This window comes from Mustela nivalis (genome assembly GCF_964662115.1).
Source record: "Mustela nivalis genome assembly, chromosome: 20".
NCBI classification, from domain to species: domain Eukaryota; kingdom Metazoa; phylum Chordata; class Mammalia; order Carnivora; family Mustelidae; genus Mustela; species Mustela nivalis.
In genome coordinates, this window is record NC_139039.1 from 19,136,881 (window position 1) to 19,162,051 (window position 25,171).

Genomic DNA, 25,171 nt, shown 5'->3' on the forward strand with positions numbered 1-25,171 from the left:
GTAAAGCATAGTTCACGGCGACCATTTCTGAATTTTCCAGCTCCCAGCATGGGGTATATGCATTAGCTTCTTTCACTCTTCAGTTAACACTTTGAGGAAGGCGTTTTATCCCCATGGCACACTTGAGGAAATCAAGGCTTGGTAACTAGCCCAGGTTGCATTGTTGAGAGCACAGAGCTGGACTCTGGATGCTAGAAGATCCGACTCTGAAGCCCATGGCCTTGAATAGGACCACGTGTTGTTGCCCCTGCACACATGGTGATTATTACTAAGACGTACAAGTTGGTTCACATAAAACTAAAATCTAAGTGAAACACGAGGCCTTCCCAGTTCCCCAAGATGTCAGACTGAATATAAAACACCCTCTGATAAGAACATCTAGAAATGCTATATTCAATATAGGAAACATCTCCTTAAATGAATCACTGACCTTATAAGCAAGACAAGAAACAAGCCGCCAGGTAATCGAGGCCACAGTAACACAGCACTGCACAACCACCAGGGAGGCGGGAGTCAGAAAGCCGAGGGATAACCAGTGTTGGCGTAGATGTGGGGACATCAGAAGCCTTGCGGTCGGTGCCCCCAGGATGTAGCCCGGTGTGGCAGCTGAGGAAGACTGCACCTTGGGCAGCCTCCCGAGTGGTTAACTCGTGTGACCTCGCGAGTCCTCTCCTAAGGATGTCCCCCCGAGAAATGAAATCTACTTCTACAGAAAACTTGCACACGAATGTTCATAGCCACATTGTTCGACAGAGCTCAGAAGTGGAAATAACCCAAACGCCCACCAGCGGATGAATGGGTAAAAAATGGGCATATCCATCCTGTGAAATATTTGGCCTTGAAAAGGAAGGTTGCTCCTGAGCAGTTTTCAGTTTGCTTCTGCCAGTGTCATGACTCCAGCCCCAAACACAGTAATTTCTCAACTAGGAAATCCTGCACAGAAAGAAAAGATGCTTTTGGATCCCCAACACGTAGGAGACTAGACCAAGGTTTTCTGTGGGATTCTGCAAAATTACGGAGATGTTGCTCCTGGTTAGGACAGTCGTTTTGTTTTCACAGTGGTCCTGAACAGAAGGGGTTGGGTGCTGTGGAGGTCTAACTGGGCAGGTGCTGGGGTTCGATCCAGGAACTCTTCTCTGTAGCCTGCTCCTGCGTGGGCCACTGCCGATATCTTTGCTGAAGGATAAACAGGTCTTCTCTTCTGGACCTTGACTGTGGCCCATGATTTCCATTAATATTGGGGTTTGAACTTTACAAATAGAATACTTCTGAACAGATGCAGCATCCCCTAGGACCAGAGAGAGTAGAAGAGCCTTACTTGAAGTGGTTCAGTAGAACCAATTTTACAATTTTACACTTACCCTGACTTAATTTCCTCCAGAAAATACAGTGATGAAGGAATCATTAACATATTCCCTGCAAATATGAGCATATATAAAGTAAGATTGTCTTTATTTTGCTTTCATCGCACGATTTACCTTGCAGTGTGTGAACTGAAATCTCCGTCCATGAGTGACTTTCTGTGGGGACTGGAGAACTCGGGCTGGTTAAGGCACATCAAGGCCATCATGGATGCAGGGATCTTCATTGCAAAGGTAAGTCATAAGGGCCAAGCAGCCAGGGAGCTCTGACTTCAGGATGGACATCCTGTTTACCCTCCCCATCTGCTGAGGCTGCCATGCATGTAGTCAGCTGTGGCTCGCCGAGTGGGGAGCTAGCTGGCTTTGCAGACCATGATGTTTGGCCTCGTAAACATGTGATTGCTGCCAAAGAGGGGACAGCGCTCTGTCGGTAATGTGCCGGCACAGCAGTCCATGGGAAGACATTGTCAGAGTATTCTCTTCGGGTAGACTTGGTCCTAAGTGGAGGAAAGAACTGTCTATAGGAGAGTACATACATCCAAATGTGTGGCACTTCAGTGACCGAGCCGGTCTTCCATCTTAGTAAACTGCAACTCCTTTGCCCCATGGTGTAAGTTAAGTCCTGTTTCCAAACCTGGTAGGTCGGTTCCCTTCTGCCACAGAACAGTCTCGCTGCAACTTTCATATAAACAGGTTTTGGATGCATTGTCTATTTTCTCAATTTTTTGTTCTATTTGTTTTTATAAGTCCCTCTCAAATTTATACCTAAAGACAACCATGTCTTTTCTGAAGATGTGGTATGCTCCCCTTTATTCGAGAATTCATTTATTCATATTGCAGTGTGTGAACTGAAATCTCCGTCCATGAGTGACTTTCTATGGCGACTGGAGAACTCGGGCTGGTTAAGGCACATTAAGGCCATCGTGGATGCAGAGTAAATGTTTATTTAGTGCCGGGCACTTTTATCGGTGCTGAACACATGATACCAAATAAACCAGATATTCTTCTCTTACAGAGCTTGCATTCTGGTATGGGACACAGAAAATGAATAAATAGAAAAAAAAAATAAGAAAAAATAGGACTTCTGGTAGTGAAAGTGCTATGTTGTATTCTCTTTCCATGTTTCCCAGTTTGTTTCGTGTCAGACGATGCTCAGCTAAAAATTGTGTACGCATTTGTAGTAGCAGATAGGAATCTTTGAGACTTGCTGCCGTAATTTTTACCGTGTTTTCTCTTTCTTCCCTCACTCCCTGGTTTCACTGATGGACTCCTATCCTTTGATCTCTAATTTCATGGTGTTACTACATATAATTTTTTGTGTCTTTCCCATTTTGGAAATGATTGAGGCCAGTAGCAGCTGCAGAATTTCCGTAATGGGAAGGTTTAAGGTGGAACCCAGAGGAGAGGGCGGACGGTGGGTCTGGAGAGGTTTGCTCAGGAGGCGCGTGTCCACTGTAGCACGTGTGTGTACTCGCGGTGGTCTGGGGGTGGCTCCTGGGTGGAACAGGAAGGAGAAGTTCTGGTTGCCAGCACCAAGCCACTCCCTGGCTCTATCCTAAATGGATGGGGCACGAACACTAAATTAGTTGCTTTTGGTTATTTTTTTTTTTCCACTCCCCTTTTTCTTTCCGTGGGTATAAACCCAAACCTTGTTCTGATGAGATGTTTTTCCTTTTTGTGGCCATTCTTTCTGACTCTCTGCTGACCCTGTGTTTTTCAGGCAGTTTCAGAGGAAGGGGCCAGCGTGCTTGTTCACTGTTCCGATGGTTGGGACAGGACTGCCCAAGTGTGCTCAGTGGCCAGCCTCCTGCTAGATCCGCATTACCGGACCCTGAAGGGCTTTATGGTGAGTGTGGCTGCTGGGCTTCTCTCCCACGCGGGGCCGTGAACAGAACGCACCTCTCTTTCGACAACCGTTGGCAACTCTTTTTCCTCTCACTGTTACTCTTCTCTTGGTAGATCAGCAAGATTAAAAGGGAAAAGGTAGAAAATGGTCTTGGAGTAAAGAAGTGAATTTCTGGGATATTGGAAGCTATTCAAATTGGTGCTATGAAATGTGAATTTGGGGGTCAATATAGACTATGTTCAGTAGTCTGTAAAATAGTGAATTTTATAAATTATTTGCTCATAAATATTCCAAGTTGAGGTAACATGTGAACAGGTGGTAGAAAACATTTTTCAGAAAAAAATATTTGGAGAAAAAAATCTCTGAATGATGCATGAAAAGTCCTTGAGAGGAAAAACGTTTTACTTCCTGCTGTGATTTTTTTAGGTAGTCCTTTGCAACTCTGGCTCAGAGTATTGAGAACTTCGTTGTTTCTGTGCTCTCTGTTGAAACTAGGAGAGCAGCCTTTCCTAGACTTTCACCTTTTAGGTGTGCATCACAGTGCGACGTGTTCCTTCCACCCACAGATTATTTGTGTAGCTCCCGGGGTGTGAAGCTCTGGCTGAGCTGGAGCCTCGTTCTGCAGCTTGACCGCAGGGGTTTCCTAGGCACTGGGAGACTAGCTGGTTCTCGCCTCTGGCACCACGATGTGGTAGAAAGCGCTTCAGTGGATCCTGAATCCATGCGAGGGGCAGACGCTGCCAGAGGAGCCTGACCAGGGGGATCTCTGCTGCTAGATCTCCTTCACCGATTGAGATCAGCGGACACTCTGGGGACAAGAGAAGTGGCAGAGGTTTCCTTTATGGGCTGCTTCTTTTTCTTTTTCTTTTTTTTTTTTGGAAAGTGTCAGAACTTTCAATTCCCTGTGATAGCACTGAGACATCTGAGTGCAACTCCCTCCCCTGGACTGAGGTTAGGAAGGCTGGATTCCTTCATGCCCACTGGGCGGGTGGAGGGTTCCTGGCTCACACGCCTCTTCACACCATCCTCTACCACCATGGACTCTCTGATTCTGCCCCATTAAATTTATATGTTGTCAAGGGTGAACTTCAACCACTCCATATTTTTAAAGGGAAATCCCTTGGCCATTGTAGAGCATGGGATTGGTCTGTACTATTTGATTTTTTTTTTTAACATCCAGATAATTTGAAATTATAAACTCGTGTTACCCCAATTTTAAAGCAGGGCTGAAACTCCTCTATTATGTCCCCAACACTTGTCATTTTGGGACTTTCCTAATGTGTCACAAAGATCATAGGAAAATATTCCTAATTGTTCTTGTAAGGAGGTTGGTATTTGATATTATACTGAGACCTGTTGGTTAAGAGATGGGCTTTAGCGTAGAAAGAGCTAGGTTACGAGGTAGCATCCACCACTTCTTAGTAGCGTGATCTTAAGAGATTTAAGCCTGTCCGTTTCTCCTTTTGAAAAATGAGTGATCCTACTTGTCCCACAGTACAATGAGATTATATGTGAAGCAAAATGAACAGTGTTTCCCAGAAAGCACTCAGTGGGTGCTGCTATTACCTTCTCATATATCCATTCCCATGTTTTCCCCATGGATGACCTTCAGCTTTGCCGTTCTGCGCGTCTGTCTTGGTGGACAATGACAGTGCATTCGTCTACACTATCTAAGGATAGTGACTTCCCCCAAATCCTTTAAATCCTTCAGCACTGTTGGTTGGGGGTCTCTTATTTTTCCTTGTTTGCTTCTCTCCATGATATTTATATTCTTTTTTATGTAGGTATTAATTGAAAAGGACTGGATTTCCTTTGGTCATAAGTTTAATCACAGGTAAAAAAAAAATATTTAAAAATCTGTTGGTTTGAATGTGTACGATAAAAAAAATCTGCTTCTGAAGTTTTCAACTGAGTGGGGGGAAACAGACTTTTGTGTATCTTATTCGAAAAGTTAAAAGTTTTGTTGTATACATTGTATCACAGATAAATGAAGTTCTATTACCTTGTGGCAGTTAGCAACTCAGAGATAGAGGATATATAGACAGAAAGAATGTGGAAATGGACAAAGACTAGCTATGTAATTGTTTTATGAGGAAGCCCTTTTTAAAGCTACCAAGTTGAGTGGAACTTAAACTTTTGAGAAGTTTCCAGTTTCTAGTGTTTTCACTCTTAGAAAAACTCCTCAACTGATCTCTGGTCATTTCTATTCTAAAGTTGGTTATCTCTTGCTGAGCCGGTAAGTTTCTATACTGTTACTTTGAATTTGATGGCATCCCAGTCCCCACTTTTGGATTCTAAAATTCACTTAATAGTGTAAAGGACTAGGCAGCCTTCATTTAAAAATCAGTACAAGGGGCACCTGCCCGGGTTGCTCAGTCAGTTGAGCATCCGATTCGTGATCTTGACTTGGGTCCTGATCTCAGGGTTGAATTCAAGCCCTGTTTGGGCTTGATGCTGGGTGTGGAAGCCACTTTAAAAAATCAGTACAAATGTGAGGGAGAACATTCTGATGTACTCCTGAAAAACAAAGATGGGAGATAGAAAGGTATATAGGAGCCTGGAAATATGGGAATTGTCACATGGGAAATAAATTATGTGACAGGCTTTAACATTACTCTAGAAATATCTGAGAAACTTGGGAAATCACAATTTGGTTTTTTTTTTTTAATTTTTTTAAAATTTATTTGACAGAGAGATCACAAGTAGTCAGAGAGGCAGGCAGAGAGAGAGAGAGGAGGAAGCAGGCTCCCTGATGAGCAGAGAGCCCGATGCGGGGCTCGATCCCAGGACCCTGGGATCATGACCTGAGCTGAAGGCAGAGGCTTTAACCCACTGAGCCACCCAGGCGCCCCCACAATTTGTTTTTCAAGGTGCCTTTCTTCCTCTTCCCTTCCAACAAAGCAGTGCAAAAGCAAAAAAAAAAAAAAAAAAAAACCAAAAACAAAAAAATGACACTCCCACAAATTGCTAATTAAATAAAGTGTTAGATTTACTTCAAGAGTCCTGATGTACTTTTGAAGCTTGAATTAAAGAAGGCTCATTAAAAGAAGAAAAAATGTTCTTTTGCCACGGAAATCTCCCTTGAATTTTATTTTTTACTAATTCTTTTCTAACCATACGTCCCTTCTGTAGCCAGACCTTCAGTACGAAGTTTCTCTTGAAAGTGGAATTTAAGAAGTTAATTTTTCCCACTTGTACACCTCAGGTTTATAAGGTTTATCTAGAAACTAGGGTTTCTTTTGTGATCGTGTTTGCATTTATAGCTTTATAAATAAAAACCCCCAACCTGCTATAAAGTCTCTCATATTTTGTTTAGATACGGCAACCTAGATGGTGACCCAAAAGAAATCTCTCCAGTCATTGATCAGTTCATTGAGTGTGTCTGGCAGTTAATGGAACAGTTTCCCTGTGCCTTTGAGTTCAATGAAAGATTTTTGATTCACATTCAACATCACATTTATTCCTGCCAGTTTGGAAACTTCTTATGTAATAGTCAAAAGGAGCGACAAGAACTCAAGTAAGTGTTTTGCTGTTTAATTTTTATCTAAGGATTTTGTGATTGAGAATTTCAGATGGCATTTTAAAATTCTGGAGACTATTTTAGCCACATATCTATGCTGGCAGATTAAAGTTATTTTCTTTTTTCTGACATTACTTCATAAATGGTTTAACATCAGCGACTGACAAAGATATACCAAGCTCATTTACCCCGGTGACATCCATAGACAGGTGGCACACTTGAGGCACTCAGATCGAAAGGAAGCTTCCAGGAGTCAGAGAAAGCGGTATTTGTACTTAAAAGGAAAAAGTTAGACATCTTCAGTGGATATACTCTTCTAATAAGAAATGCAAATCTAACTCAGAAAGCAAATTTGAAGCCCCAAGTCATCTTTTATTCAGATTAAAACTGTATTGTTTCTATCCAGGGGGAAAGTCAATGAAATGTAGAACTTAAATTGCAAAGTCAAAAACTTAACAGCAAAGTGCTTTATGAACTGCAACGAGAGAACAGTTTTGAAATTGTCATAAAATGATTTTAACTGTGGTGTATATAATAATATCAGATTTAATTCCGGAAATGATCAGTTCAAGTAAAATGGACTTCCCTGGTTTTATAGTCTGAACAGAAAGAAAATAGCTTTTTCTGGTGGATACTCAGTTTTCTCTCAGGAACTTCAAGTATGATTCCTGGTTAAGTGGTAAATGATGAAAAAAAGTAGCAGAGTGCTTCCTTCAGGCTCGCCTGTTTTCCTAGATAGTTTTGTGGTTTGCTGTGATGAACCAGTCACTTTACTGGTGTCGGCTTGCCTTTGAATCCTGGCAATTCCACTCACTGTGTGTCTCTGTGACTACGTGACTTTGAGAAACTTCTCCATCTCTCTTCGCCTTGATTTCCTCATTCGTACAATGGACAGATCAGTGAGGACTGGATGAGAGAAAACAGGTGAAGCATTTTAGTAGTACTTGGCAAATAAGAAAATTCCAGTGACTATTTGGGGAAAATTTTTCCCCAAATTACACAGCAGTTTTACTTTACGCTCAGAGGAATTAAACACCTTGTTGAGGTCAGTACAGATAGCAGAGAGGCTGACGCTAATTCAGTGCCCTTCTGCTAGAACATGAAAGCGCAACCAGACTGTGAATTTCCCTGCCACAGAACAGGGACATGGGATATTCACCTCACAATTATTGGTCCCTTTCCGGTTTAAATATTACATACCTGCAATTTCTAAGAACCAATTAGGTCATTTTCAGGCTTCTTTTCTTTATAACAGAATTCAAGAAAGAACCTACTCTCTGTGGGCTCACCTGTGGAAGAATCGCGCCGACTACCTGAATCCTCTATTTAGAGCTGATCAGAGTCAGACCCGCGGAACCCTGCGTCTCCCCACAACACCATGCAACTTCATGTACAAGTACGCAAACCTCCAGGACCTTACTGAGGACGCTTAGGAACGTAGATTCTGCCACTGTTCAATATCTGGAGTCCAAAGCATATAGAACATTAGGCCTCAAGAGGATTTTGGGGACATGAAACACACTAGGGAATGCTTAAATATCTGGTATTTTGGCCCGTGTCCCCTCTCCCCCTCCTTGCCCCTACATATCAAATTCTCTTTAGAAATCAGTGTTTTATAAAAATGATACTTTAAAAATGTAAGTTCCAATATTATTTAAAAGCAAAAAACAGGGAGGGAAGAAGAAAAGGAAGCAAGAACGGGTGGAGGAATGGAGGGACCAAATACACCAAGTGTCTTCTAAGTTAAATGTGGAATCACGAGTTTAGGTCGTGATCATGACTTTGCTTCCCTTTTTTCTCTGCTGAAACTCTGCCTAGTGGAATTATTTCCCCGTGGCAATAAATTATTTTAAGACCGTATATTGGGATATGGAAGAGCAGGGTGGCATCCTACAGATTCTATTAGAGCTGCAGGTCGTATTTTATCCTTCGGGTTCTCTATGTGGAAGTTGTATGATGTGGAAGGATGTCTCCGTAGTCAGCAAAAAGACCAACTTACACAGAATAAACAGAGAAACCCCTCAAAACGCACTCCGTGTTAGTGGCTTCCTTTAGAGTTGTTTTTTCCTCCTCAATTTGCTTTTGTTCTTAACTATTTCAATCTAATTATTTCCCCATAATTTGAAAGAATATTGTCACGCTGAAAAAGAAAAAAGAGCCATAAAACAGCAGTTTTGAGAGCTGTTGAGATACAATTCAATCAACTGTACTGCTCCTAATTTGTTAGTAAGAGCCAGTCAACAAGTGTGTTACTGAGAGTCAAGCACTATGGATAAGACAATGAATTACACTAAAACCCTGCCCTCAAAGTACTTTACTTAAAGCATCCATGTACAGATATCCCTGTGATCGTACTATTTATTCTTTGCAATGCAGTATGCTTTATTGTGTAGGATAAAAAAGGGAAGATTTATTGCAAATGGAAACGTCAATCTTTGGTGGTTGTGATAAACAAATATAAAAAACAAAACAAAAACAAGCCAAAACCCTCAAATCTGCCAAGCTGAAAGAATCTAAATGTTAATATAATCACTAATTTTCCAAGTTTATTTCAAAACTAAGAGCTATTTTCTTAAGAAAAAAAGAATATGTTAATATGTGCCACTTCATTCTACTTTAGAAAGATACAGGCCTTATTTCAGGACCATGTGTACAAGTAGACTCACCATGAATTTACCCTCTGAAAAGAAATTTACTGACCCAAGAAAAAGAAAGCATCAACATGAAATCATTACCTTCAGTGTGAGCCCACCATTGGTGATATTAGGACTTTGGGACTCTGGCATGACAGATATCTTAGAAGATTTAAGGAGTGAACTTACAGACTGTGATATGATGGTACCCTAAAATGTTGCCGTCTTTTGTAGGTTCTGGAATGGGATGTACAACCGTTTTGAAAAGGGACTCCAGCCCCGACAGTCCGTTACGGATTACCTTATGGCAGTGAAGGAGGAGACCCAGCAGCTGGAGGAAGAACTAGAGGCCCTAGAAGACGTAAGACACACTCGTTCTTGTTTGTCTCTTTTCTGTGCTTAGTTCTTGATAACCACTGTTCCGTGAACGTCTCTCATGACTCAGGATATGTGAAACGCAGCAGCATAGCCGTTTCATATTTTTAGCGAAGTAGATAACCTGAAACAGAAACCCACCGGGTAAGCACCCAGATCACCGAAGCCCCAACCTAGGCTCTTAGTACATTTTGACATCTGGCTTGGGGCTCCCTTACATGGTTTGCTGAACTAGGCAGTTATTCCTACAATGGGTCAGGTTTTATTCATTACTGTTATTTGAGAAAACTAAAATGAATTCCTTCTGGGGTATACATAAAAAATGGGATTCAGAGTGAAAGAACAAAATCAGATAAATGCATGTATGGTAAAAATTTCTCTATGAATGGTAATAGTTGAGACCAACTTAGCAATAGCCTGATTTTTGGCTTTTATAATTTCCCACTAATTGGCCAGGAAGGTTATAATATATACATTTTTGCTAATTATATAACTTTGTTTCCAGTGATACCACTGGTGTAGATACTCACTAAAACCACTTGGATTCTTTGCTTCATTCTGCTTCATTCCTCTTAAAACTCCCTGGCATCATCATGTCATTCACTTACTCAAGAACTGGCAACCAATTGCTGTGGTCCGGACCTGAATTCTCAATTGAGACTAAATACCAAAATAAGATGAACAGCCTATTCTCCACACTCCTGAGATATGTAGTGTAGACTGGTAACATCTAATGAAAGTTGGCAAAATATCATAAGATGCATTCCAACAAAGTCTACTCTTTGACCTAAGGGAGAGTCACTCCTAAGAACGATGGCCTGGGGACACACACTATGGTTCGGGACCCCACCAGTAAAGACAGTCATGTAGGGTGGCTGGTGAGGCTGACTTCTCTGCTGCTCCCATAACATTACCAGGAAACATCGCATTTCAGGATACAAGTATCACGGAAGAGCTTGGTCTAAGGTTGCCCACCCAAGTCCCTACAGTGGCCAGATGGATAAAACAAATTCCGTCACTAGTGAACTGTCGGTTTTGAGAACTTTTGAAATCAAGCATAAATCTTAATCTATTATAAATCTGCAAACATAAAACAAACCATCTTTGGGCTTATATGGAGAGTTCTACCTTAAGTTTACATTATTGGAGAAACAGTTTTTGTGCATCAAAATCACCTCAAAAAAAAAAAAAAAAATCCTACTGCCAGGGCTCTAAGCCCAGAGATTCTGATACAGAGTCTTTCAAGCTCCACAATGATTGTGAGTTGTCACCAGGGCTGAAAGACCTTGAATTATAAATAAAATACATAGACAAATGAAATGAGGCACAGTTTAGGTTTTTAGGATCCTGGAGCTCTGGTAAAAGCCTTTATGATTTTTTTCATTTTTAAGTCCACTCACGACATCAGTAAGCCAGTTTTATTTCCCCTTCCTAAAGATACCCAAGCTTTATGAAAAGCTTAGGATTCTCCTGGTCTATTCCAAAATTCTTTTTGTTAAGATACTAAAAATGAAAAAAAAAATTACTTAGAAAAACCTTAATTAAAAGACATTGGCTCTTTTTCCTTTATAACAAAGTCAAAACCCCTTAGCCTCGCATTTAAGATTTTCCCACAATTCAGTAATCGATTCCTTCAGCTTTATTCTCTATTATTGCCCTTGCTCAAATTTTTTTTTCAATTTTTTGTTTTACCAACATATAACGTATTATTTGTTTCAGGGGTACGGGGTTGTGATCCTGAGTCTTCTGTAATACCTAGTGCTCACTGCAACCCGTATCCTCCCCACTGTCCATCACCCAGTTACCGTATCGCCCCTACCCCTTCCCTGCAGCAGCCCTCAGTTTTCTCCCTAAGATTAAGAGTCTCTTATGGTTTGTTTCCCGCTCTGGTTTCATCTTATTTTGTTTCTTCCTCTACCTTTTCATTAATCCCACGTATCAGTGAGATCATCTGGGAATTGTCTTTCTCTGACTTATTTCAGTTAGCATAACACCCTCTAGTTTCATCCACGTCATTGCCCTTGCTCAAATTTAACTGTGCTCTGCTTCTTGTACACAATGACCTCTTCTCTTGTTTTTCTTCTTATTGTCCCTCCTGCCATAAATGCTCTAACCGTCACCAGTTTAATTCTTTCTCTAACCATCACTCTAACCATCACCAGCACCTCCCAGTTTAATTCCTTCACAGTCCGTTAAAATGCTCCTTCACTGGGACGCCTGAGTGGCACAGTTGGTTAAGCAACTGCCTTCCGCTCAGGTCATGATCCCAGTGGGATCAAGCCCTGCATCAGGCTCCTTGCTCAGTAGGGAGTCTGCTTCTTCCTCTCCCTCTCTCTGCTGCTCTGCCTACCTGCACTTTCTATTGCTTTGTCAAATAAATAAATAAAATCTTAGAAAAAAAAACCATGCTCCTTCATTCCTGAAGCTTATTCGGATCTCTTCCCTCTAGCCATCCCAGCCACCCTCTTAAACAATTGTGACCTCTTGCAAGTTCTTACATTACCTGAACTCTGCCTCCATACTTCAAGTTCCTTATGGCTGGATCTGTATTCTCTCCATTACTCATATTGCCCAGTACAATGCTCTTTGCACATAAGGAGAATGCTTTTGAAGGGAGTAATACAGTCTTTTAACACCTCCCTTGTTGATGGCAAAGGATGAAACCTGGTAAGTATTTTGAGCAATCCAAATGTCCATGATCTGATGAAGAGAACAAAATGTGGATATTCATGCAATGTAGTAATATTTAATCATAAAAAGGAATGGAGTATTGATACATGCTACATCATGGATAAACCCCGAGAACATAAACTAAGGGAAAGAAGCCAGACATAAAAGGACATATGTTGTATGATTCCACTTATAGGAAATGTCCAGACCAGGCAAATCCATACAGACAGAAAGCACCTCAGTGGTTGCCAGGACTCTGGGAAGGGGGAATAGGGAGTAACTACTAATGAATATGGGGTTTTCTTTGGGATGATGAAAATATTTTGGAATTAGGTAGTAGTGAATTGTGTAACCTTGTAAATATATTAAAACCAATGAATTATATATTTTAGAAGGGGAGACTTATGGTAAGTGACTTATATCTTAATTTAAAACTTAGATAATAAACACCTCATTCCTGATTTTTTAAAGAATTGTATTTTGAGTTCATAGGATGAAAATCATTACATAAAACCTTACAGTAGAGAAAGAAGAATGACTCCTGATTGCCAGGTGCTCTATATAGGTTTTTGTTTTGTTTTGCATTTTACAGAAAACCTCTATACTAAGGCAGGTATTACCTTCCTTAATTAGAGATGAAGAAACCAAGTCTCAGAAAATCTAATTATTTTGTCCAAGGTCATAGAGCCTAGCTTTGAACCCATGTCCATTTAAATCCCATGTTCTTAACATTATATCCAGCTGGAAAGTAATAAATGCTAAATTATTAAAGATTTTTCCCTGAAAAAAAAATTTTTTTTTTTTTTTTTTAGAGGCTGGAAAAAATTCAGAAAGTCCAGTTAAATCACACTAAAGTGAAGAGTAAACAGAGTGAACCCAGCAAACACTCAGGGTTTTCTACCTCAGACAACAGCACAGCCAACACTCCCCAGGATTACAGTGGAAATATGAAATCCTTTCCATCCAGGAGTCCTTCACAAGGTGATGAAGATTCTGCTCTCATTCTAACCCAAGACAATTTGAAAAGTTCAGATCCAGATCTGTCAGCCAACAGTGATCAGGAGTCTGGGGTAGAGGATCTGAGCTGCCGGTCTCCAAGTGGTGGGGAGTGTGCACCAAGTGAAGACAGTGGAAAGGACCGTGACTCTGACGAAGCTGTGTTTCTCACTGCCTGAAGTTTCCCTGTGAAGATCCAAAATAAAGGACACACAAGAAACACTTTCCAAAAATAAGGGAGCAGTGCAATTTAAAATAAAAAATAATTCAAGAAATGGTACATGTCATTGAGAATTATAAAATGTAGCAACAAAAAGGGAAAAAAGTCCAGCTCTTAGTTTCTTTAGATGTTGAAGAACAAGATGTAGCCATTTCCACATATAAAGGAAAAATTCCCCATTTAAAAAGTTGTTCTAGACTCAGAAAGTTCTGTTCACTACATAGTGCTGACCTCTTCCATCACCTGAGTCATCGGTAAAAATCCCTGTCACAGCATGCATCTGCTCAAAGTGCCCGGAGTTCCTTCTACCCTCACACCTGTTACCCTTAGTCTTTCCCCATATTTCACTTCCAGATATATATTTTGTTTTTTCTAAAACATCTGACATTGCCTTCCACACCGTCTCTGTTACCAGTATTTCAAGTAACAGAGCACACTGTGGAAATGTACCCCTTTTGATTGGCAGATGTGTCTCTGTAACTGAGAAGCTTTGTAATTGCTTGAGCTTATCTTTCAGGTTTAATGATCACTTTAACTTTTCCTTAAATAATATATTTTGAATTGTTATTATAATCTTGTTTCCTTTTTTTCTGGAATCTCATCATTTAAAAAATGCTGAAACTTATAATTCACTTCTTCTTTAACACGAGTCTAATATCTAATAAAATAGAAGCAACATTTACTCTTTGGTTTTTAAAATATGAATTCAGACCATATTAAATATAACATTTGAAATTATAAATGTTATAAAATATAGCATTTTAAAATAACCTTTTATTATTACTTAGAGACCAACTTAACAAGAGAGTGTGGGCCAACCACCAGCCTGATTCTTTTAGTATATAACCAAGTTAGCAATGTCACATTGCAGTGAGGAAAAATACCAATAAAAAACTAGAGAATTTGGTTGTTATTGCTATTTAATAATACAATTAATTTTATCACCTATCATTTTAGAAATTGCATAACTGGTTAATATGATTTAATGTTAGTAACCAATGCTGAAAGTTCTGAAGAGTTTGATTATAAACTTTTGAAGAAACGTAGTGGAAAAAGTTTGGACAGAGATAAATAACATTTACAACTGCATGGCTTTTAATTATCAGTACATTCTAGAATGTAAAGGGCCACCTTTTACAATCTGCATCAATTTTTTTTCTCCTTTATAGATTAATATATTTTAGACAGAGTGCACATGTGTAAGGGAGGAGTGGAGGGAGAGAATCCCAGGCAGACTCCCTGCCAATCATGGAGCCCAACATGGGGCACAATCTCACAACCCTGAGACTATGACCTGCGCCAAAATCAAGAGTCAGATGCTCAAGTGACTGAGCCACTCAGGCGCCGCTACACATCAATATCATTAATAGGTAAAATCTGTTAATAAATTAATGTATTAAATTTTGCTGAAATGGGAATAAGGTAAGAGAGGGAAGAGGAGTAACATCAACATGGTGACAGAGGTTGTTTCTGACTTTGCTCACCTTCACAAGAAGATGACTAACAACTATTCATGGACAAGACACCACTCCAGAGGATCCTCTGGAGTGAGGCTAAGGCCCCCCACAACACAACAGAGACCAAGACAGGCTGCATTAGAAAGCTAAGAGGTCAACATGCTGACCACGTTTTCCCTCCCCCAGGCTGCCTCACCCCTGCATGGAGCTATCTCCCTTGAGTCTACAATTCCTCTAGTGGGGAGCACCCATGGGGTGACATCCCGCTCCCCAGCCCTGACTCAATGTTGTCGCTTGCTTAGCTAGAGGCCCTACTCAGGTTTCACTCTACAAGGATTTCAGGGAAAGTATGGGGTTCAACCACGAGGAGCTGAGACAGAGAAGGGGAGAGGGTCTTCCAACAACCAACACTTGGGAGTTGGAAGACTGAATTCCCATGAGTATTGCCTAATAGTGCCAACTAGTGGTTTTATTCATCTGCAAGCCAAGTCAGTGGCACTATCTGGGGAATTTGGTCTGCCAAATTTGGGTCCCCAAAGAAGGAATTCTGCTGGCCCTGGTGCCTGGTCTTCTCATGCCCTGGCAGAAGAGCTGAGCGACAGCTACCCTGCTGCAGACCATGGCTCCCAGCACCTCCATCAGAAAATCTGTTCAGGAAAATTTGGGAGTTTTCTGAAGTGGGCTCTTGCCCACACAATATCCAGAGACCTAGCCCTCCCCAGCCCTCATAACTACAAAGCATCACCTCCCGTGCCATCTGACAGGAAGAGCTGACAAAAACACCTGGAAGCTGCATGACCCAGCAACTCTTAAGCCAAGAAGTAGGTGGGCAGAACTGATAGCATTAAGAGCAAATCCAGTGGTTTTACTTGGCCAGGGCATGTGAGGCATGGGTTAGCTTGAATCAAGACCACAAAGAGCATTAATGGCCTTTGAGCTGCTTCTCCTGCTTTACCCAACCAGGGAAATGAGTTCATAGCCCCCACATATTGCTCAACACAACCTTCAACCTACCCACACAGGAAACCTAACCACAGCACACAGAAAACTGCATAGCCCATCCAAGAGTCTCATTTACAGGGTACTTGAATGGAGCACAACCTGTGGCTTTCCACATCTGTAAAGCAAAACCAGTAGCCTCATCTGTCAGGATATTCAGTGCACACTCTTGCCTGCATCAGGTCCCCAAACAAGCTAGGTAGGCCCTGGGTCCCGTCCTGCTGTCCTGCTAGGGCAGAGAGGCTAATTCATGGCCCCAAAGAATGCTAAATACAGTACCAGTCCCAACCTTCTAGTAAGTCTCACCAGAGAATTCAGGAAATCACAAAGACCATGCCACAGGCTGACTGTAGTAGGGAACCAAGTCAGCAGTGCTATCCAGCTAGTCTCAGTCTCTGACATACCCCTGACCTCAGAGCATGAATAGTTAGTTGCCTTGTCCAAAAATAGACTCTGAGGCCTTACCTACCCAAGGATGTTATCAGCAGACACATCCAGAAATCCAGACTGAGCTGACTAGTGAAAAATGTCTCTAACAAATCAAACATGTTAAGTCTGAGAGAGGAGACACCTTAGTCAAATGTACAGGTACCAACCTAAAGGAATCAGAGATCTTGTGAAAAATCAGGTAAGTATGATACCACCAAAGGAAATAAATGAAACTCTAGTAACTGACCCAAAAGAAATGGAGATCTATGAGTTGTCAGATAAATAACTCAATAATTCCCATAAAGAAGTTTAGTGAACTATAAAAATACACAGCTAACCAAAATTAGGAAAATAATATGTGACCAAGAAATTCAACAAAGAAATAGAAATCATTAAAAATAAAGCCACTCCAAATCCTAGAGCTGAAAAATATAATAACTGAATCTAAGAATATTATAGTTTCAAAAGCAGACTTAACCATGCAGAAGACCAAAGCGATGAACTGGAAGAAAAACAACTGAACTTATTCAGTAAGAGGAACAATGAAAAAAAAAAAAAAAATGAAAGAAAGTGAAGAGAGGCTACAGGAATTATAGAACACAATGAAAACAATATTTGCATTATGGGAATTCCAGAAGAAAAAGAAATGGAGAGAAAGTATATTTAAAGCAATAATGGCTGAAAACTTACCAAACCTGGTAAAGAAAGATACCCAGATCCCAGGGGCCCGAAGGACCTAAACAGGCTGAACTCAAATAGGGCTAAATCTAGACACTTTACAGTTAAATGTCAACAGTCAAATACTTTTGAAAGCAGTAAGAGAAAAGTGAAACTACAAAAAAGGGAACCCCAAATAAGGCTAAAGGTAGACCTCTCAACAGAAATTTTTCAGGACTGAAATAATGAGACAACATATTCAAAATACTGGGAGGAAAAAAAAAAAAAAACCCAAAGTTTCAACGAAGAATTCTATACCCAGGGGCACCCACATGGCTCAGTCATTAGCTGTCTGCCTTTAGCTCAGGTCATGATCTCAGGGTCCTGGGATCAAGCCCCATATCAGGCTCCTTGCTCAGTGGGAAGGCTGCTTCTCACTCTCCCACTCCCCAGCTTGTGTTCCCTCTCTCACTGTGTTTCTCTCTGTCAAATAATTAATTAAGTTCTTAAAAAAAAATTCTATACCCAGTGAAACTGTCTTTCAGAAATAAAGGAGGGATATACTTTGCCATACAGACAATAGTGAGAGAGTTCATTACCACTAGACCTGCCTTACAAGAAATTCTAAAGGGAGCTCTTTGAGTAAAAATAAAAGATCACTAGGTAACAGCAAAGAAACTTAAGAAGGCAGTGTAAGGGGCACCTGGGGGGCTCAGTGGGTTTAAGCCTCTGCCTTTGGCTCAGGTCATGAACTCAGGGTCCTGGGATTGAGCCCTGCATTGGGCTCTCTGCTCAGCAGGGAGCTTGCTTCCCTTCCTCTTTCTCTGCCTGCCTCTCTGCCTACTTGTGATCTCTGTCAAATAAATAAATAAAATCTTAAAAAAAAAAAAAAGGCAGTGTAAAACTATTGGTAATGAGAAATAGTAAAAAATGGATTCTGTAATAGGGTAATGGTGGTGTGTAAATCACTTAAGATTAGTTTACAATTTAAAAAAAGCATAGTAAAAGTAACCATATCTTTAATAATCTGTTATTAACTACACAATAAGGAAAATGTAAATTGCAACATTAATTAAAATGTGAGAGGTGTAAAGCTTAGGAATTCAATAAAAGTTGGTATTAGTTAAAAATAGGGTGTTAAATTTTAAGGTATTTATGTAAGCCTCATGTTAATTCAGGGAAAAAAACCTTAGTAATTACACAAAAGAAGATGACAAAGTCGTCAAAATATACTGATAATGATAAGACATCAAACCACACAAAAACAATAGGATAAGACCAGGAACAATGGATCTACAAAACAAACATAAAACAACAAAATGGCAATAGCAAATCCTTATCCATAATTACCTTAAATGTCAACAGATTAATTTCTCCTATATAAAGACAAAGAAAGCCTAAATGGATTAAAATAACAAGGCTCAAATGATAATCTGTCTACAAGAGACCCACTTCAGACTTAAAGGCAGACCAAGAGTGAAGAAAGACATTTCAAGCAATTGGTAACCAAAAAAAAAAAAAAAAGGCCAGGGTAACTATACTTATATCACACTAAATAGACTTTAAAAATTGTAAAAAGCTGGTGTGGGTGGTGGTGGGTGGCTCAGTCCATTAAGTGTCCACCTTCAACTCAGGTCATGATCCCAGGTCCTGGGATCAAGCCCCATGTCTGGCTCTTGGCTCAGAAGGAAGTCTGCTTCTCCCTCTGCCTCTGCCCCCTCCCCTGCTCATTCTCTCTCTCTCTCAAATACAATCTTTACAAAAGTTGTAAAAAGAGACAAAGAAGTACATTATATAAAAGATAAGGGGCTCAATACATGAAGATGACATAACAATTTTAAATATTTATGTACCTAATGTTAAAGTCAGAGCACATAAACACATACAGCAAAAATGAACAGATCTAACAGGAGAAATAAACAGCAATACAGTAATAGTTGGGGACTTTAATACTCTACTCAACAATGGACAGATCATGTAGACATCAAATCAAGAAGGAAAAAGCAGATTTGAGTAACACTACAGACAAAATGGACTTAACAGTGATATACAGAACATTCTATCTGGAGAGCAGAATACATTCTTCCCAGGTGTAAATGGAACATTTTCTAGGATAGAACATGTTACAACAAAAAACAATTCTTAGCAACTTCAAGAACACTGAAATCATACCAAGTATCTTCTCTGACCATAATGATATGAAACTAGAAATCAGTAAAAAGGAACTGCAGAAAAAAAAAGAAATTAAAAAACACTCACCTGAAGATCCAAGGGATCAAAGAAGAAATTATAGTGGAAATAAAGTATCCTGAGACAAATGACAATTGTGAGTGCAGTAAAAGCAATTCAAAGAGGGAAGTTCATAGCAATAAACATCCCAAATAAATAAACTAACTCCAAGCCTTAAGAAATAGGAAAAGAATAACAAAGTGAACCCCAAGTTAGCATTAGGAAGGAAAAAGTTAAGATTACAGCAGAACTAAATGAAGGAGGTAAGAGGAAAGCAGTAGAAAACATTAACCAAACTAAGAGGTAGTTCCCTGAAAATATATAATTGAGAAAGTATTAGATGAGTCAGGGGAAAAAGAGGAACCAAATCAACAAAATCATAAATAAAACATGGAGATAATACAACGGATACTGAAGAAACACATGGACTCATAAAAGACTACTATGAACAATTATATGCCAACAAACAGGAAAATGTGTAAGAAATAAAAAGTTCTTAGAAGCATACAATTCACTGAAACAGAATTGAGAAGAAACAGTCTGAATTAGACTAATTACTAGTATGGAGACTTAATCAGCAATTAAAACTCTCCCAATGAAGAAAATTCCAAGACTGGATGTCTTCACTGGTAAGCTTTACCAAATATTTAAAGTAAAATTAACACTGGTCCTTCTGAAATTCTTCCAAGAAATCAAACAGGTGACACTCCCAAACTCATTTTATAAGCCAAACATCACCAATGATCAAAGCCAGAAAAAGATACCACCAGAAAAGAAAACCATGAACCAATATCCCCGATGACAGAATGCAAAAATTCTGAACAAAATATGAGCAAACAGACTTCAGCAGCTCATGAAAAGGATCATTTACAATGATCAAGGGTGATTTATACCTGGGATGCCAGGATGACTCAACATGTGCCAATCAATATGATACATGACATTAACAGAATAAAAGAAAAAAAAATCAATGATCATTGCAATAGATGGAGAAAAAGCATTTAAAAAAAATGCAACAACTTTAAAAACTCTTACCAATTACATATATAAGGAATGAATCTCAACATTACAAAGGCCATACAGGATAAGCCTACATCTAACAAAAATATTCAATGGTCAAAAGGTGAAAGCTTTTCCTTTAAGATAGGGAACAGACATGTGTGCCCTCTCTCTCACCACTCATAGTCAACATTGTATTGGAAGTCCCTGACAGAGCAATCAGGCAAGAAAGAAATAAAAGGCATCAGAAATGGAAATGAAGAAGTAAAATTGTCTCTATTTACACATGACATGATTTTATAAATAAGAGTCTTACGGACTCCACCAAAAAAATGTTAGATCTAATCAATGAATTCAGTAAAGTTGCAGGATACTCAATTTATACATAATATATAAAAATTGATACATTTTTATACAATAACAAATGACCTGAAAAAAAAATAAAGAACATAACCCCATTTACAATAGCATCAAAAGCAGTAAAATACCGTGGAATAAATTTAACCAATGAAGTAAAAGATCTCTACACTAAAAACTATAATAAATTGATGAAAGAAACTGAGGAAGACACAAATACATGGAAAGGTATCTGTGTTCCTGGACTGGAAAAACTGATGTTGTTAAAAATGTCCATATTGACAAAGCCATTTACAAATTCATGAAAATCCTTATCAAGATTCCTACATTTTCCTACAGAAAAAGTAGAAAAAATTCCTAAAATTTATATGGAACAAAAAAGGACTCTAAATAACCAAAGACATCCTGACAAAAAAGAAAAATGCAGTAGGCATCAAACTTCCTAATTTCAAGCTATACTATAAAGCTAAAGTATATAAAAGTAAACAAATAGATCAATGAACAGAACTGAGACCTCAGAAATAAACCCAAACATATAGCGTCAACTATTATTTGACAAGGGAGCCAGGACCACTCTGGAGAAAGAGAGTTTCTTCAATGAATGGTGATGGAGACATTGGATATTCACATGTTAAAGATTGAAACTGTACACCTATCTTACACCACTTATAAAAATTAACTTGAAATGGATTAAAGACTTAAATGCTAGACTTGAAAAAATGAAATTCCTAAAATAAAAAAAGGAAAAAAGCTCCCTGACATGAGTCTTTGTCATAACTTTTTTTGGATGCAACACCTAAAACACAAACAACAAAATGAAAAATTAACAAGTGGGATTACATCAAACTAAAAGCTTCTTTTGCAAAACAATCAACAAAGTGAAAAGATAACCTATGAAATGGGAAAAAAAATACTGCAAACGATATATCTGATAAGGAGTTATGGTCCAAAAAATATAAATAACTTATATAAAACCAGTAAAAATAAAAATAGTCCAATTAAAAGACTTGACTAGACATTTCCCCAAAGAAGACACATGAAAGACAACTATGATATGAAAAATCTGCAGATCAAAATGACTGACATATCACCTCATGTCTGTTAGATGGCCATCCTCAATAAGACAAGATGTAACAAATGTTGATAAGGATGTGGACGAAAGGAATGCTTGTGCACTCACTACTGGTAGAACTGTAAACTGGTGCAACCAGCATGAAAACAGGATAAAGGATCCTCAAAATATTAAAATAGAATAACCACACCTACCAGTACACCAGTAGCAGTTGAGGTCAGGACCCACAGCCTTCCAGGCCAAGGGTCACTCCTGCCAACCAGTGATCCTATAGGATTCACAGTCGCCCCTTGCAACCACTCAGGCTAAGGACCATCCCTGTATACCACAGTACCCACAGCATTTGTGGACCTACCACAAGAGGGAGCACACAGTCCACACAGGTCGCAACCTTGGAGCACCTGGCTCCAGTGGCCAATGGAGACTGCACTTTTGGCCCTACAGGCTATCCCCTACAAAAAGTTACTCCCTCAAGACTAGGAGACATAACTGAACTACCTAGCATGTAGAAAGAAACAAAGAGGCAAAGTGAGGAGACAGAATAGTATGTTCCAAAGAAAACCTAGAATAAAACCTCAGAAAAAACAAAATGAAATAGAGACCGTTGATCCAACAAATAAAGAATTCAAAGTAATGGCCATAAAGATGCTTACCAAACTCAGAAGAGCAATGAATGACAAGGTGAAAATTTCAACAAAGAAAAACTCTAAGAAAGGACCAATCTAAACTGAAGAGTAAAGTAACAGAAATGGAAACTACACTAAAGGGAATAAACAGCAGATTAGATGATAAAGAAGAGGGGCACCTGGGTGGCTCAGTGGGTTAAAGCCTCTGCCTTCGGCTCAGGTCATGATCCCAGGGTTCTGGGATCGAGCCCCGCGTCGGGCTCTCTGCTCAGCAGGGAGCCTGCTTCCTCCTCTCTCTCTCTCTCTGCCTGCCTCTCTGCCTACTTGTGATCTCTGTCTGTCAAATAAATAAATAAAATCTTTAAAAAAAAAAATAAAATAAAAAAAATAAAATAGATGATAAAGAAGAATAAATCAACAATCTGGAAGACAGGATGTGAAAACTACCCAAATTGAACAGGAAAAAAAAACCTAATTAAAAAAATAATGATAGTCTAAGAAATCTCGGTGACATCAAGAATACTAACAATCACATTATAGGGCTCCCAGAAGGAAAAACAGAGAAGAGTAGAAACTCTGAAGAAATAATGGCTGAAAAATTCTCTAATCTGGAAAAGGAAACAGACATGCAGGTCCAGGAAGCAGAAGTCTCAAACAAAAGAAACCCAAAGAGATCCACAACAAGACACACATTCTAATTAAAAGGTCAAAAATTAAAGATAAAGAGAGGATCTTGGGGCACCTGGGTGGCTCAGTTGGTTAAGCAACTGTCTTCGGCTCAGGTTATGATCCTGAAATCCCGGGATTGAGTCCCGCATCGGGCTCCCAGTTGCATGAGGAGTCTGCTTCTCCCTTTGACCCTCTCCCCTGTCATTCTCTCTCTCACTCTCTATCAAATAAATAAATAAAATCTTAAAAAAAAAAAAAAAAGATAGAGGATCTTAAAAGCAGCAAGAGAAAAGCAATTAGTTATATATAAAGGACACCCCCCCCCCCAACAGAACTATCAGGTGACTTCTCAACAGAAACATTGCAGGTCAGAAGAAAGTGGCACAATATACTCAAACTGCTGAAAGAAAAAAAAATAAATAAATGCAAAGCCTACAACCAAGGATACTCTGTCTGGCAAGGTTATCATTCATAATTGAAGGGAAAATAAAGAATCTCCCAGACAAGAAAAAAACTAAATAGTTTTTTAACTAAACTAAATAGTTTTCTAGCAATGGTTTCCCTTTATGCAGAAAAGGAAAGCCCATAACTAGAAGAAAATATATGAAAGAAAAAATCTCACTGTAAAAACAAACATTTAGTAAAGATAATGGATCAACCAGTCATATAGCATGAAGATTAAAAGACAAAAGAAGGAACATTAATTATATCTACAACAATCATTTAAGGGATTCACAAAATAGAAAGATGTAAAGTACGACAGCAAAAACGTAAAATGTGGGACAGGGGAGTAAAAATGTATTATTTTTAGAATGTATTCTAACTTAAGCAATCACCAAATTAAGAAAGACCACCATACACATAGGTTGTTATATATCAAACTTCTGGTAACAACAAACAAAAAACCTATAATAAATACATAGCAAAAGAAAAGGAATTCAAGGGTAACACTAAAGAAAGTCACCAACACAAGGGAAGAGAGGAAGAATGAAATAGGGAATATAAAAACAACCAGAAAAATATTAAATGGCAATAAATTCATACCCATTAATAATTACTATAAATGTAAATGAACTAAATGCTCCAATCAAAAGACAAAGTCACATTAGGTCACAAAACAAGTCTCAGTAAATTTAAGAGGACTGAAATGATTTGAAGCACCCTTTCCAACTATAGAGGTATGAAACGAGAAATCAATTACAAGAAGAAAACCGGAAAAAACACAAACACATAGAGACTAGACAACATGCTATTAAATAACCAATGGGTCAATGAAGACATCAAAGCTGAAACTAAAAAACAAAACAAAAAAACCTTAAGATAAATGAAAATGAAAATAAAACATTCCAAAATCTGAGACACAGCAAAAACAGTTCTGATGGGAAGTTTACAGTAATACAGGCCCACCTCAAGAAGTAAGGAAAATCTCAAACAATCTAATCCTACATCTAAAGGAACTAAAAGAACAAATAAAACCCAAAGTTAGTAGAAGGAAAGAAATAGAAAAGATCAGGATAGAAATAACTGAAATAGAGACAAAACAAAACAAAAACAAAAAGGATCAATGAATCTAAAAGCTGATCCTTGGGAAGATTTAGAAACACTTAGTCAGACTCATCAAAAAAAGAGAGAGAGACAGAGGGCCCAATAAATAAAATCAGGAATAAAAGAGCAATATCAAAAAGACTACCCTGAATAATTATATACAACATTTGAAACCCTACAAAAAATGGATAAATTCCTAGAAATACAGAAACTTCTGGAACTAAATCCAAAAGAAAAAGAAAATCTGAACATACAAATTACTAGTAATGAAACTGAATCAGTAATCAAAAACTACCAAAAAAGAGAAGTCCAAAGGCAGATGGCTTCACTGGTGAATTCTCTCAAATACACAGAATACCTATCCTTGAACTCTTTCAAAAAAATGAATAGTAATAAATGCTTCCTAAGGTAATTCTGTAAGGCCAGCATTACCTTGATACCTAAACGAGAAACAAACAACATAAAAAACACAATAAGTTACAGGCCAATATCCCTGATGAACACAGATGCA

At 38.9% G+C, this 25,171-nt stretch overlaps 1 protein-coding gene and 1 long non-coding RNA gene across 2 annotated transcripts in view; one reads left to right on the plus strand and one right to left on the minus strand.

Annotated features, from left to right (window-relative positions):
- MTMR7 (myotubularin related protein 7) overlaps positions 1-14,194 on the plus strand; it is a 102,687-nt gene extending 88,493 nt beyond the window's left edge. Inside the window, exons 8-14 of the mRNA XM_082715603.1 lie at positions 1,486-1,595; positions 3,082-3,207; positions 4,992-5,041; positions 6,524-6,724; positions 7,983-8,123; positions 9,595-9,721; positions 13,218-14,194. Of these exons, the coding sequence (XP_082571729.1) occupies positions 1,486-1,595; positions 3,082-3,207; positions 4,992-5,041; positions 6,524-6,724; positions 7,983-8,123; positions 9,595-9,721; positions 13,218-13,580 (1,118 nt within the window). The 3' untranslated portion in view covers positions 13,581-14,194. The remainder of the gene's footprint in view (positions 1-1,485; positions 1,596-3,081; positions 3,208-4,991; positions 5,042-6,523; positions 6,725-7,982; positions 8,124-9,594; positions 9,722-13,217) is intronic.
- LOC309855370 lies at positions 7,079-13,435 on the minus strand. The gene is made up of 4 exons (XR_014306761.1): positions 13,307-13,435; positions 12,239-12,435; positions 9,662-9,859; positions 7,079-7,633 (listed from the first exon to the last, which is right to left on the minus strand). It is a non-coding gene; the product is annotated as an uncharacterized lncRNA (long non-coding RNA).
- Positions 14,195-25,171: the final 10,977 nt, after the last annotated feature.